At 38.5% G+C, this 16,263-nt stretch overlaps 1 protein-coding gene across 1 annotated transcript in view; it reads right to left on the bottom strand.

The window, feature by feature from the left end:
* CSMD3 (CUB and Sushi multiple domains 3) overlaps positions 1-16,263 on the bottom strand; it is a 1,213,223-nt gene that overhangs the window by 241,030 nt on the left and 955,930 nt on the right. The window contains exons 37-38 of the mRNA XM_063451130.1: positions 12,366-12,490; positions 11,210-11,306 (exon numbers count right to left, since the gene is read on the bottom strand). Coding sequence (XP_063307200.1) covers positions 11,210-11,306; positions 12,366-12,490 — 222 coding nt within the window. The remainder of the gene's footprint in view (positions 1-11,209; positions 11,307-12,365; positions 12,491-16,263) is intronic.

The raw sequence follows: 16,263 nt of genomic DNA, 5'->3' as shown, positions 1-16,263 counted from the left end.
TCTCCCCCCCTCCCATAGTATTCTCCCCCCTCCCCTCCCATAGTGTACTTCCCCCCCTCCCCTCCCATAGTGTACTTCCCCCCCCTCCCCTCCCATAGTGTACTTCCCCTCCCCTCCCATAGTGTACTTCCCCTCCCATAATTACTTACCTGTCCTGAAGCGTGGGCCGGCTTCACAGCTTGCACCGCGGTACAGGAACTTTAATTTCATGTTCCGGTTTCCGGCGGGACTGAAAGGAAGTGTGCACACTATTGTGCACACTTCCTTTCAGTCCCGCCGGAAACCGGAACATGAAATTAAAGTTCCTGTACCGCGGTGCAAGCTGTGAAGCCGGCCCACGCTTCAGGACAGGTAAGTAATTATGGGATATCGGCGTATAACACGCACCCATGATTTTTCCCCTATTTTCAGGGGAAAAAAGTGCGTGTTATACGCCGATAAATACGGTAATTATATATATATATTAATAGTAAAATACACCTAGACAGTGTATGTGTGTGCATGTATATGTGTATATATATACTTAGATCATATATATATATATATATATATATATATAATATATAGATGATCTAAGTATATAATTATTTTTTTTTACACTTATTTAACTTTTTTTTTATTTGATTTCAGCCAGCAGCCAGTTAGTCCCCCTGCTGGCAATGCAGCAGCCAGCTATCCCGGCCATGTGATTGTGAGGTCCTCGCAAGGATCTCACTCTCACATGGCCGGGGGGGCTGCTGGAGGGCGGACGTGCCGCGGGGGGCTCCCAGGGAGTCCCCCCAACCGCGATCGCCGTCGTGGGATCGCCGGCGACCGGGTAAGTAAAAAAAAAAACGGAGGGCGTACAATTACGCCCGGCGGCGTTTAGAGCCGCTTAAAAAAGGACGTAATTGTACGCCCTCCAGTCTTAAAGGGTTAATTTGTTTGACAGCAGTATGTTATGTTTAATGGAACATATGTGTTGATTTGGATGTCTGCAAAACATAATTGTAGCAATGCAGTTAAGCCATTCAAGACGTGTTACAGCACTTAAAGTCATGAATTACTTGTTGATGCTTTTACTGTGTATATTTTTTACTTTATGTTTGCACACAATGTACACTCAATTTCAGATTATATTAATATAGACATTTCTTCTGATTTCTATACATATTAATTACCATTAATTAAGAATACAATATAAATCGAAATTGAAAATCATAGTTTTTAATAGTCTTAATTAATGAGCTTTCCTGCAGATTCTGAAGAATAGCTTACCTGTATTTTTAATAGCTTAACCCCTTAAGGACCAAACTTAGGGAATCATGACATGTCACACGTCATGTGTCCTTAAGGGGTTAAATACCTCTCTTGTTTTTGACAGTTTCAGTACTTTCGTTACCAAAAAGCACATACTTGTTTAAAAGTTAAATGTTTTCAAAGTAGTTATGTTTGGACCAGTAAGTAAGATATATCATAACCATACCAACCACAAAAAAATCTGTATTTTTGAAAAATATTCATTCAGGGTATTTTATTAGGAGCAGTTGAACTACATTAATGTAATTTTATTACTAATCAAGGCCATAATTTTGTAATACTTTCTTTTATTTTATAATTAGCACACCGTATGGTAATGATGTGTGGTTCTGCCAAAAGTGTAGAATTATGTACTTGGAAAACAAAAAGCACTTCAGAGATATCTGTGAATTTACGTGATAAAATTAGAATAGTTTCAATTTTGTCTCTCCAACTTTTTGATTGACTTATCTCTTATTTTGCATAGCTTGGCTGGCTACCATTTCAAATCATTCTCATAAAATTACACAGCTAGAAAAAATATAAAATAATTAGTTTTTTTTTAAAGGAGCACTGTAGGGTCAGGAACACAAACATGTATTCCTGACCCTATTGTGTTAAAATCACCATCTAGCCCCCTTGCCACCATCTTGCCTCCCTAAATATAGTAAAATCTTACTTGTATACAAGTCTGCAGCTCCTGCCTCTGCCCCTGTCTTCTGACATAATCAGAAGTGGTGGTCTGAGCCAATCACAGTGCTTCCCCATAAGATTGGCTGAGGCTGCCACGGAGGCAGATCAGGGGCAGAGCCAGCAGAGGCCAAACACTAGCCAACCAGCATCTCCTCATAAAGGCGCATTAAATCAATGCATCTCTATGAGGAAAGATCAGTGTCTGCATGCAGAGGGTGGAGACACTGAATGGCAGTGCTGCTTACTATGCAGCACTTCCCAAGGAAGAAGCTTTAGCAGCCATCCAAGGAGTGACCAGTGGAGTTATCACTGCGCTGTAATGTAAACACTGCAATTTCTCTGAAAATACAGTGTTTACAGCAAAATAGCTTGAAGGGAATGATTCTACTCACCAGAACAAATGCAATAAGCTGTAATTGTTCTGGTGACTATATTGTCCCTTTAAATTAATAATTATTTGACCTCTCTATTAAACAATGTATTTTTTAATATTTAAATTTACCCTAGCTTTCTTTTTATACTTTTATACATAAGAAAATGTAGAAAAAGTAAAGTCTTTTTTTTGTAACACAGGATCTTTACCAATCTATGACAATGAGCAGAGCTTACACAAGGTTCTTTTTCAACAGCCAAGGTGTGTTACCCATAATCAATCAGTAAAAAAAAAAAAAAATCTCACACAATGGTAATCTTTAGATGTCATGGGCAGAGCAGAGCAAATTGAAGGCACCAGACATTGAGATCTGGTGCAAATATATAGAGATATACATATAAATAAAGTCAAGTGGCAAGTTGGAGTGTAATTCTTAAGATACTATTGGTCATAAGGAAATAAAAGCTCAGAAAAAAATATAGTACCACTTCAGATTTATTTGGTCATTATACCATCAGATTTCTGTTATGTTCGGTAGCGATAATTTTTTCTGCATTTGTCAAATCAAATTAATTTTTACTGTGATTTTTTTAGGTCTCATAATATTACAGATTTGTGTTTGGTTATAAATCCTTTGTTCAACACCCTCTCCCCTTTATAGTCAAGGACACAAATTTGTAACATACAAAACAGTTTTTGGTTTTTATTGGCCCTGTGACTCACTGGAGATAGATTGCTCCAAATATTTGTAACTAAATACATATAACTATGAACACAATAAACAAAATAAACACGCAAGATTATGGTAAGTTACAAATAAATATACTTAGTATTAAAAATAGTTTGTGTTTTCTCAGAAAAATTTCTCAGAAAAATGTATATATATATATATATATATATATATATATATAAAAACAACAAACACACTACAATAGTATGTATAAAAAATAAATATAAAACGAACTTAACTTAATGACAGCTTCCCAATGGCAACTTATCCACATAGATGCCTGGTAGAACACATGTATACAAAAGATAGAAGGAAAATCGCTGTCTATACCTATAAGAGAACAATTAACAATACATAGTGAAGATCGTTATAAGCATGTTATCAAGACACGCTAGCAGATACACTCACAAGATGTAAGAAGTTATGCGCATTCAGGACGTCACCCCTATTGATGGAGGGGGAGTATGTAACACTGGGCCCGCTGGATATATTCGGTCCACAGGTCCGGAAACCACAGAAGAGCAGGAACAAGTAGTATGATTCAAAATTATTTATTAGTAAAATAAGGCACTGGTCCAACGCGTTTCGTTCGATTAGAACTTCATCAGGGACCTCTTAGTTTAAAAATAACCATACAGTGTGAACAATCTTCATACAAACTTAGCGGGGATTTGTTTTGTATGAAGATTGTTCACACTGTATGATTATTTTTAAACTAAGAGGTCCCTGATGAAGTTCTAATCGAGCGAAACGCGTTGGACCAGTGCCTTAATTTACTAATAAATAATTTTGAATCATACTACTTGTTCCTGCTCTTCTGTGGTTTCCGGACCTGTGGACCGAATATATCCAGCGGGCCCAGTGTTACATACTCCCCCTCCATCAATAGGGGTGACGTCCTGAATGCGCATAACTTCTTACATCTTGTGAGTGTATCTGCTAGCGTGTCTTGATAACATGCTTATAACGATCTTCACTATGTATTGTTAGTTGTTCTCTTATAGGTATAGACAGCGATTTTCCTTCTATCTTTTGTATACATATATATATATATATATATATATACATTAAAAATAGTTTGTGTTTTCTCAGAAAAATGTGTATATATATATACATTATTCTGAGAAACCACAATCTATTTTTAATACTAAGTGAATATATATATATATATATATATATATATATATATATATATTTGTGTGAAGGGCTCATGATGGCAAAGAGAAATAAGACCTTAATAAGTGTAGGATGGTATAAAAGTAGCAAGTCGGTTGTGGTGTGCCGGAACCGACGATGAGGTAGGCCTGAAAATAAAGAGGGCCCACCAAGAAGAAATGTAAGAAAAAGGAGTTGATAAAGAGGTGTGGGTGGGAGGGTGATGCAACGCTGACCTCGAAGGTATGGAGCCAGGTAAGGGGTGTCCCTTAAGTAGGGAAGGGGTGTGTCATACGCCCCTCCCACAAACACAGGCCAAAAGGCCTTACTACTTGTGTGAAGGGCTCATGATGGCAAAGAGAAATAAGACCTTAATAAGTGTAGGATGGTATAAAAGTAGCAAGTCGGTTGTGGTGTGCCGGAACCGACGATGAGGTAGGCCTGAAAATAAAGAGGGCAAAAATAGAAATTTCAATATTTAATACAAACTACCAATATACATACTTTTAACAAGACATGTTCTGAAAAGCATTTCTTACTTCTTGTACAGGGTTAGGAATGTATCGTGTGTAAGCGGATGATTTCCAGCGCCCCAGTGTCTTGATAACATGAACCGGTATGTTAACACTGGAGGCTGTGGAGGCCGCTCCTATGCGGAAGGAGTGGCCTGAATAGTTAGCTGGCTTGAGTCCCAGCTGTGTTAGTAAGGACCTAACGTGGGTCATGAAGTTGGTAGTAGTGAGAACTGAACCTCGTAGAACAAAAAGTGGTTGTGATGGCGGTGCTTTGAGACTCTCTGTATAAGAGTCCAGTATTTGGACGGGGCACCATCTGTTGTGAGTCGGATAGTATTTAACCTCTACGGGTGGAGCGTGTTGACTGTTTTTGGAATGAGGTAGTGTCAGGATATAATAGTCCATGTGTTTGGTTAAGTGCGAATGGAGCAGTAGGTGAGTGGATTGTGTTGTATTGATGGCGGTAAACTCTCTAGGTCTCAGAAACCCATAAAAAGCCACGTAAATAGCTGTTTTGATGACTAGAGTTGTGTTGAAGGAGAAGGGTTTTAGATCTAGTAGTTGTGATAATTCCTTAAGGATATGAAAATCTATAGGAAGCCTCTGTGCTGTATGCGGGGGTTCGGATCTTTGTATACCCCTAAGGATGTTCTTGATTTGGTATGATGACATGAAACTTGAGTTGTTGGGTTGTAATGTCAGCATGTGATGTTGGATGCCTGTAAGATATAGTTTGATTGTGTTGTAAGAAAGTTTGAGTTTGATGTGGCAAAAAGAGGCAAAACCTAAAAAAGATGTCATGATGAATGGTTGTAATATGTTGTGTTCCAAAAGGAATCTTTTGAATAAACTGAAGGCTCTGTTGTAGGTTTTCCTGGTATTTGTAGATAGAGCTAGTTGGGACAAAGTTCTGCAATGTTGCATGATAACGTCTAGTCCATTACTAGCTGATGGAACAGTGGAGTGGCCGTGGCTGTGAGCGCGGCTGATGGGAGAAGTTGATGAAAGGCCTGGAATTTAAAACGAGACAAATTATCAGCTGCCTCGTTACAAATACCTGGAATATGAACACAATGCAAGAAAAAATTATGACATGCTGCCAACCAAGTGAGTTTCCTCAAAAATCTCATGATAGTAAGGGAGTTGGAGCGACCTTTGTTAATAATGTAACAGGTTGCTTGGTTGTCTGAGTAACACCTGACTGATGAACCTGTCCATAGATGTCCCCATGCCACGGCAGCCGCCACGATGGGATATATCTCGAAAAGAGCTGAGGTAGAGAAAAAACACTCCAGGTCCTGCACCTCTGAAGGCCAGCTACCCCAAAGCCATTCGTTCCCAAATATCGCTGCAAAACCTGTGGTAGACGCCGCGTTTGTCCAAACAGTAGGAGAAGTGTCAGACAATTGAGGGAGGAACATGCTTTTCCCATTCCAGGAGGTTAAAAAGTTTCTCCACATGAGAAGGTCTGCCGTGGCTTGGGTATCTAGGTTTAATCTGTGTGCATCATGTAGAAATAGTGGGAACATGCTGAGGAGACGTGAGATGAAAGCACGGCCTTGAGGTATAATACGCATGGCAAAATTGAGTGACCCCAGTAAAGATTGTAATTCTTTGCGGTTGCAAGTGCGTAGTTGTATATAGAGGTTGATGTTTGTCAGGATGTTTTCTACCTTAGTGCGTGGTAGGCTAGCTTGCATGTTGGCCGAGTCTAGCATGATGCCCAGGAAAGTGATGATGGTATCTGGGCCTTCGGTCTTGGTAGGGGAGACTGGGACCCCCAACTGGTTGAATAGGCTGACGGTTTCTTTGAGGCTACTGGGAGGGGAAGAATTCTCCTCGACCATTAGGAAATCGTCCAGATAATGTATGACTGTAGGGCATCTGGATATATTGAGTAGTAACCAGCATAGGGTTTTGGCAAATGTGTCAAATATGGCTGGACTACTTTTAGAACCAAAAGTTAGTCGTGAGAAAAAGTAGTAGTTCCCTTCCCACTTGATGCCATGTAGGTGCCACAGTGTGGGGTGGATTGGTAGTAGTTTGAATGCATTTGTTATGTCGGTCTTGCTGAGCCATGCACCGACTCCTGCCTGTATGATAGCCGTAATGGCGTGGTCTATAGTGGAATAGTGCAGGGAAAATTCCTCCGATGGTATTAGGGAGTTGAGGCTAGGAGTGGTAGAGGTGTGTGGTGCCGACAAATCGATAATAAGTCTCTGCTTGTTGGAAGATTTTCCTGTGACAACCCCGATAGGGTTTGTCCTCCATGTAGTGAAAGGAGGGGATTGAAAAGGTCCCAATAAGAAACCTTCTGTCACTTCTTTAGCTATGAGTGTGTCAACAGCTGTAGGGTTGTGTTGGGCGGATTGTAGATTTGGTCATTCCAGGATTCCTGAAGGCATATGTATGATACCTGTGTGGAATCCTTCTGATAGACCAGAGATTATGAAATCTACTAAATGTGTAGATGGATGCTGTGACAGAAATGTCGCAAGTAGGGATATGTTGATAGACGTTAGGTACTGTTTGGGATACATTTTATTGGGACACATGATTTTTGCATGTGCCCTGAAACATTTTGAGCATATATGCAATAAACGACAACCGCTGTAATTACATGTACCAACATTAAAGTTATTACATATCTGGGATTTGCCCAGAAACTTGATAGGTCTACCCAGTTTGTCTTTAGCTATTTTCTCCGTAGGACCAGCGGAGCTAGGTCCTTGCACGTGGGTATGCTCGTTAGCAGTGGTGGGACAAAAATTTGCCGAATGAGACATGGAGGAGCAGTATGCACAAGCCGGCGTCCTTAGCCCTGCAAAGTGTCTGCATAAAATCACTGTGTCTATCTTACTCCAGTTGGACCTTGTCCCGTACTGTGAGAAGGCGCCTGACACTTTCGCAGAAAAAGATCTATGGTAATCGTAGAATGCCGATCCACCATATTTATTGCCCAGGTCCACCAGCTTGTGCATATACATGTCAAATTCCTCACGCCTGTGTGGGTAAACGGCACATATGACATCCCGGTAGATGCCAAAAGCCAACACAAATTCCGGGATGGTGAGTTTCCTGTTTAGGCGTGCATCCCTGGACTTGACCACCACAGAAATATCCTCATACGCATAAGTTTTATGCTCCACCACATCCTGGGAGGCAATTAGTAGTGCAGCTAAGTTGACATCTTTACCTTCCAGGATGTCTTTCTTAAGGTGCTCAGTTATCATATGGGCAGGGTTAACCTCTTGCTCATCAGAGGTGGTGGCTGGAGAAACTAGTGGCAACTCGACCAGTGGCGGAGGGGTCACAGTGGCTGACCCAGCCAAGGTAAGGGCTGTGGTGACCGATTCCAGTTTCTCCAGCCTGGAGTTGACCTTGCCCATGGATGACATGAGGGATGTAAGCATGCCATGTATATCTGTCAGGTTAGACTGGCTAGTCCCTTCCCCTGCATCAGAGTTATCAGTTGAGGTGTGCAACAGTTTGTATAGTTCCGCTTTCCTGGCAGTAGCGGGGAAAGGAATGTGTCGCCTCCTGAGTTCGCTGGTTATGCGAGGGATTGTCCAGGACCTGAATGATGCAGGACTAGCCATGTCTTCTTCCGGTGATGGGGTGTTTGGTCTAGCCGGAGTGCTCGGGATGGAGAAATCCTCTACCCCTTCTTGAGACATACTAGATGAGAAAATATACCGTTAGTGTTGAACCCCAGGGGATGTACTGGCGGGCTAATTATGCCGTGTGAGGGGAAAATTAATCTTGTCCTTTGGTGACAGGTGAGGCCCTGCTATTTGCCAAGTGGCTATGAGAGGCTCTATCTATGCGTTGGCGCGAGGGAATATTGAGGCCACCCATCGTAGTGGCAGGAATTCGTAGGCCTCTCGGTGACAATAAAATAAAAACAGGGGGAGGGAGTGACAGGTGACGCCCTCTCTAAACTTTGCGAGGCGGCTAACTAACGTATGGCTCGAGGTGTGTTTGCCTCCGAAACGTTGAGGCGGGGTGTTGGCCTCGCGGACCTCTAAACTATAGGCGGTATGCCAAGAGGGGAGATACCTATTTGGGCCTATACCCCTAACTTGCCAGTACTCTATGTCCTATTTAGGGAGAACATATGTGATATGTGAGCAGGCTTACGTACCTGATAGTATGTATACGTATATGATGCGTAAGGTATAGAAAACCTGGATAAACCTAAATGGGTAGAAATAGATATGATAGTATGAGAAATGGATCCTGTGATACTAACGTAGACTAGATATGCTGTGGTTGATTTTATTAACCGTATGTGTTGAAGGGGGACAATTTAGAGTAAGGTAGTACCCAGCCTGATTTGTTATGGAGTAAAACCGTAACGCAGGGATTAGCTTGTAGTGGCTACGTATAATGTGTATACATGGTGACCAATTTAAAAATATATATGGCCGTGCTACTGTAGTAATCATAGTGCAGGGAGTATTACGTGATTTATCCGGAATGGATTATATAAGTCTGGGTGCAAAACGACAGATGGTTTGGGTGAGTTATAAAATATGAAAATTGACCATATGCAGAAAAAAGTTGACGTATGAGAGGTTAAACCAAAAGTGTGATTCCATCCCGAAAGTGTGTGATGTTGGGACCGTGTTCTGTATACACGATATATCGTTTGAGTATATGCAGAAAGGTCAGGAATTGTACGTGCCATGTAATCGGGTGTACATGGTAGTGACAACGTAATATACACAAATAACTTAGAGAAACCTTATCACATATATATACTATACCTATTTCCTGATTAATTATCTGAGTTCTTGTGTATGTAATTTGAGTACATAAAGAAAAAGTCAGCATATGAAAACGTGCCATGTATTGAAAGTGTACATGGTGTGTTGAAACAGGAACAAAACCCGTTGTTTCAAACAAAATTCTCTAAGTGCTGGTGGGAGGTACACAAAATAATGTAAAGTTTAATCAAGCAAGACTATGTATATGTATATCAAGATTAATATCAAGATCTAATAATACAGAGAGCCCTAACCTAAATATAATTAAATATAATTAATGAATATGAAAGCACAAATTAGGAAGTGTATGCTCTGATCATTATATGTATATAAAATACAGACTGTGTACTCAATGAACTATAAACAGCATATTAAAAACGGATAATACTAATATCAGACACTAAAAAGTCTTATAATATGGTAAATAGCAAAACTGAAGTGAAGTAGGGAGAAAAGCAAAGCATCCGAATGCTACATACTCAGTACATTGGTTTCCGGAAACCAGAGGGTTAAATTCGCCTGAGACTTGGCCGTAAAGCGTGTGGCCGTAAAGTAAGGCTGAATAATGATTGCGACGCCGTGGGAATTGATCCGGGCGACGGACTTACGTTTTAGAAGTCCTGGGGACTCAATCAGCGAAGAAGACCGGGTTTTTTGTGCGTGGCTGGCCGTGGAAAGACCTGTAAGGAGTTCCTGGACACAGCTAACACTGAAGAAAAAACGCGGAGTTTCCGAAAGCAAGATGGCGCCGTCCGTGAACCGGAAGTGGATTCAGGATGCAACGCTGATCTCGAAGGTATGGAGCCAGGTAAGGGGTGTCCCTTAAGTAGGGAAGGGGTGTGTCATACGCCCCTCCCACAAACACAGGCCAAAAGGCCTTACTACATATATATATATATATATATTTAGTATTAATCTACCTGAATTCCTGCATTAAATAAAAGCAAAACTATTAAATAACCTTTTATTTCTTTTTGCACAAAATGTTACTACCTAAAAAGTGACACTAAACAGGTACACATTATACACATTGTAACATCTTGCATGCCAGTATTTTGCATGGCATGAAGGGATTGACATTAATAATAATATGAAAATTAGTTCTATATAACAAAAGTAAAAGAAAAACTAAAATTTTGAGTGGTGACTTCTAGATTTGTCTAACTACTGCCTAAATGTAATATATTTTTTTTAAAAGGTTTTTTTTTTTTTTTAGTTTATTATTTTTGGATACATTTTTTTAAATGATATTCGGTATATTAATATTTTTATACACAATATTTTTTTTTATATTTTAATATTTCAAAAAAATATTTTAAAAGTATATCTATACATATTAAATCATTTGAAATGCTTATCTAAAATGTATAAATGAAGGCCTATATAAGAACATCATAGTTGCTAATGTCAGCATGACTTTTTAAGACAGTTGAAATGTACAAGGCAAAATAAACTATATCTTCGACACATTGCTTAACATCCTAGCACCTACACATAAAATAATAAGATATGAGCAATGCAATGAAATGTATAATGTTCATTATTCTAAAGCAAAATTAGGCTTTTTTTTGTTTCTTGTTCACTATATCAGTAACAATAATGCCAGTAGCTTGACTTTTGATGGTAGGATTTGATCCTTTAATACAGTTATTAAACAGACCATAAACAAAGCACTTTAAACACATTTCTCGTTCACCTGAATAACTGCCGAGTCTTGGAGCATTGTTGTCACTGCCGTCATAAAAATCTAGGGAATCCCAGTTGTGTTCTGTTGCAAAACTGACAACTTGCACCTGTGAAAAGTAAACAAGGTAGACATTGTTTGCAAACTGACTATCAAAATTGTGAAAGAGGTAAAAATATGTAAAAATTATATATAATAAACAAACTCTTTGAAGATCATACATGATTAGAAAAATATATACATAAAAAAAAAAAAACATGAATGTTTTGTGTACAGTTAATGATACAACTGTGTTCCATTAATAATGAAATACAGAACTATGGTGAGATCACAGTAAAGTTGCAAAAGTTAAGCCAAAATAGCCAAGCTAGTGGAAATTTCACGTTCAGTTGAAATTGATAATTTTCCACCATTTCATTTGTAAGCTCACAATGTTTGTGGCATTTACATTTGTGTATGCCAATATGCAAATGCAAATCAAAGTGTTGCATTGGGCCCATTACATTTAACAAAATGTAATTTCTGGAAATCAACCTACATATCTCTACAGGCACATATATTCACAAATGTAATAACTGTGCAAAACAATTGAGAATATTCATCCAAAATTATCCTTTAGTTTTTATCTAAAATTATCTGTGAATGCAGTGATGAAAAAACTGTCTTATGTGATAAAATTCTTGTGACTTGTGTTTGAACATGTTTGTAGTAAATGGTAGCATACAGTAATTTGGTTCATATTTAGTGCATTCTAGCTTGTCTGCCTGCTTATTGTATGCAACGTTTTTAAAATATTCACTTTAAAAAAAAAAGAAGTCAGCATACACGATTTGTTTGTATGTATATTTTTTGAGTTCTTGTTTGGTAAATAAGAACTGAGAACCTCATTATTGCCATGAAAAAAATTATTTAAATATGTTTTTTCTTGAAATAATTGGTGTATTAAAACATCTAAACAATAGACTTTCTGCTCTGTCTCATTTTTTAAACCTTCAATCTCCAATTGGTCATTAAAAAAACGTATAAAGGTACTGAAGACTGTTCTTGCTCAAAATTTAATCTCAGTGACAAAGGTGACAAACAGATCAAATATTAGTTTAATCTAGTTTAATTACAAGTACTAGGAGAACAAATATGACAACAGTTAATATATTTCAAATTATCTTACCTGGATGCCTGCTCCCTCCGGTACTGTTATTTTCCATATACAGTTCAGATTGTTGTCATATGGTTCAGGGTAACCAGAAGACAAGATAGTCCCTTTGCGCTTTGTTAAAATTCCACCGCAGGGTACTAATAGAAAAGAAAAATCAAAACATGTATGCATAGGATTAGTTGACAGATATGGTTTAGTTAATAATCTGAACTCCAATTAATAAATCCTTACAAGGTCTTATAACAGGATATTAATTAGAAATGATTTTATTTATAATTAAAAATTAAACTGAGTGACAACTTCAGCCTTTAATCCCTTAAGGACATAGCTTCAGAAGCTGGACTTACCCTTAAGGACACAAGCAATTTTTGCATTTTTTGCTGTTTGTGCTGAACCGCAATTTGCATCTATTTATTGCACCAACATATATTGTATACTGTTTTTTTAGAGGACAACGAGGGCTTTCGTTTGATGTGACATATGCATATATAAATTCTCATTTATTATAATAAAAATGCAAAATATTGCAAAACAGTAGTGTGTGCTTAATATGTCCCAAAAATTCCTTTGCCTGTTACAAAGTTACAGGTTTCAAAATACAAGGAGTAAAATAAAATTTCAATGTGAAACAATTTTAAAAGTTGGTATGTTTGTCTTGTTTAATAGTCATCACAGAAGACAAAACTGCCACACAAAAATATATATGCATATAAAGTAGATATCACAGGCTATTTGTCTAAGGTTTTTTTTGACAATTTTTATGAAGCCATTTCACTGCCAATTTCTACTAAATCTTGTAGTAAAATTGTGTTTTTTCTGTTTTTGACATACACACATATAACAGTAAGTTTCAAAACACTTTATAGGTTGTAAAGAACTGAATATTGTCATTTGTTGTGTTTGCAGCATATTTACTAAAATCAAAAGCTATTTCAATCAAACTTATAACAACATTTTAACTTTTTAAACATTTTAGCAGGTCAAGTTACATTTTAACATAGGACCCCTTATTTGATAGCAGCTTCACAAGTCTTGCATCCATTGAACTTGTGAGTTTTTGGACAGTTTCTGCTTGAATTTGTTTGCAAGATGTCAGCATAGCCTCCCAGAGCTGCTGTTTGGATGTAAACTGCCTCCCACCCTCATAGATCTTTTGCTTGAGGATGCTTCAAAGGTTCTCATTAGGATGGAGGCCACACCATGACTTTCTCTCCTTTTATCCCCATAGCAGCCATTGATGCAGGTGTGTTCTTTGCAGCATGAGATGGCGCATTGTCATGCATGAAGATGACTTTTTATTACGGAAAGCATAGTTCTTCCTTCTGTACCAGGGAAGAAAGTGGTCAGTTAGAAAATACCCATACTTTGCAGAGGTCATCTTTACACCTTCAGGGACCCTAAAGGGGCCGACCAGCTCTCTTCCCATGATTCCGGCCAAAAACATGACTCCACCACTGCCTTGCTGATGTTGCAGCCTTGTTGGAACAGGGTGGCCGTCAACCAATCATCCACTACTCCATCCATCTGGACCATCCAGGTTTGCACGCCACTCATCAGTGAACAGGACTGTTTGAAAATTAGTCTTCATGTATTTTTCTGCTCAATGCAGCCATTTCTCCTTGTGAGCATTGGTTAGTGGTGGCCGAATACAAGGTTTATGCACAGTTGGAAGACTCTGGAGGACTCTACACCTTGATGTCCGTGGGACTCCAGAGGCACCAGCAGCTTTAAATATCTGTTTGCTGCTATGTAATGATATTTTAGCAGCTGCTCTCTTGATCCGATGCAGGGATCTGGCAGAAATCTCCCTCAATGTGCTTTTATCTGAACAAACCCATCTGTGCTCTGAATCAGCCACAAATCTCTTAATAGTGCAATGATCACGCTTAAGTTTTCGTGAAATATCTAATGTTTTCACACCTCGTCCAAGGCATTGAACTATTTTCGGCAGCAGAGAGATCCTTTTTCTTACCCATATTGCATGAAAATGGTGCTCTGCTTAATAATGTGGAACACCCTTCTTTAGTAGTTTTTCCTTAAATTGGGCTCACCTGGCAATCTAATTATCACAGGTGTCTGAGATTGTTTTCAGTGGTCAAAAGAGACCTGAGACACAATGCCATCTATGAGTTAAACTGAAAAACAAAATATTTAATCTTTGTGACACTTACATAGAATTTGCATAATAATTTGGAACAGGGTGTACATGTTGCATTTTTCCTGGGTATTTTGCACATTTCAAATGTACCAGTGTCATAAAATTCCCCCAAATTATGCTCAGTTACCCCTTTTGAGTAAAACAATATGTCCAGTGTAAAAAATAAACACTATTTTATGAAGTTACAGTGCTGTAAAAGAGACGTGACAAGTTCAGGTTTTTAACCGTGAATTTTCATAGATGGTTTATTTTGGTCAATGCCCCATTTTGGAGTACGTTAGCAGGTTGCCTATTTCAAATACCCCACAAAGGCATACCATTTCTTAAAGAAGACATGGCAGGTTATTTAAAATGGCATATTTGTAACCTTAGTGTGGGATAATGCTTCCCTAGCTTGTACAAAGTGTAATGATAATAAGCTTTTTTCAGCCTTTTAATTTGGCCATTGTTCCTGCTCCACCTTACTCCTTGCAGTATGCTGTTTCGGGTCCTCCTTGGATGGAGATATGACTGAACACATTGCCCTTTTGTAAGTGCAATTTTAAGCATTAAAGTTTCTGTTTTAACCTTATTACGCTATTGGTTCTCCTTTTACAATTTACAGTTGACAGTTGAAGTACCAACATATGTATATATACCCCTTTTCTGGGGAGACATGCCTGAATTTCCTGACGTCTTGTGAGTTTTCTCACTTCTCCCTCATTTCCCTCCCCTTTTTTACTGTATAATGTTATGTGCAGTTTTTGTTTCTCCCAGATATTGTACCAGCAGGTGGTATTTACTTTCTCTAGTGTGGAGCTTGCCTTTTTCTTATACTTTGTGTAAGTATTTTACCCCACAAAGGCATATCATATCTTAAAGAAGACACCCCAGGGTGTTTCAAAAGGCATATTGTTTCAGCTTGAATATAGGGGATCATTACAGGTTGGAAGGTAGAGGTTATGGTATAGAAATAGGTGAGTATCCACTAAACGACTGGTAAAACAACCCACACCCTAGGTTGAATATGTAAAACAAAAGAAAAAGAAAAAGATCAATTGCTTCAATCAGGAGTAGATACCAACACCTAGAATATTTCTATAGAAATAGATATACTATGTTAAATAAATGTATTTCTAGCAGAGATGGTAGATCTGCTAAACAGTGAATTTAAATAAAATATATCACTATAAAATAAGAAGTTCAATAACATTCACTCTTATGATGCATATTTTGGCAAAAGGGAAAAATAGACACATACAAATGTATCTCCATAAATATACACTGTGTCAATTAATGCAGGCGATGATTCAGCAAACTCAGTACTGGTAATGAATGAGACCCAGAATGAGACCCAGAAAAATAAAATCAGTCCAATATAGTCTCTAAAATGTATGCTCTTATGAATTAGGCTATTATCCTTGCTATGAGGACAGCATGGCACTGGGCCTGCAGAATGGCGATCTTGACTGGGATAGCATCCTCCTCATAATGGGAATCAGCTGACCGCAAGGCTGAGACTCTTATTACTTGTTTGAACACAGCCTATTGATTGCTCGTGCTGACCACCCATTGTGGAGTTATGTTATGTTTAGTTCTAGTATACCAAGATGATAGCTGTCATATGGCTATAATAATCTGTCTGCTCCTTGATGTCCCTGGTGCTACTTGGGGTGGTATATCTACTTATAGTTTACACATATAGAATTAGCCTGCTTATCCTTCTATCATTTATTCATGCATGCTAAGCCTGTCTATTACAACAATGTTGGT

Source organism: Pelobates fuscus, chromosome 4, assembly GCF_036172605.1.
Source record: "Pelobates fuscus isolate aPelFus1 chromosome 4, aPelFus1.pri, whole genome shotgun sequence".
In the NCBI taxonomy this organism is placed as follows: domain Eukaryota; kingdom Metazoa; phylum Chordata; class Amphibia; order Anura; family Pelobatidae; genus Pelobates; species Pelobates fuscus.
Note: the sequence above shows the minus strand (reverse complement) of the source record. Positions and strands in the feature narration are given on the sequence as shown.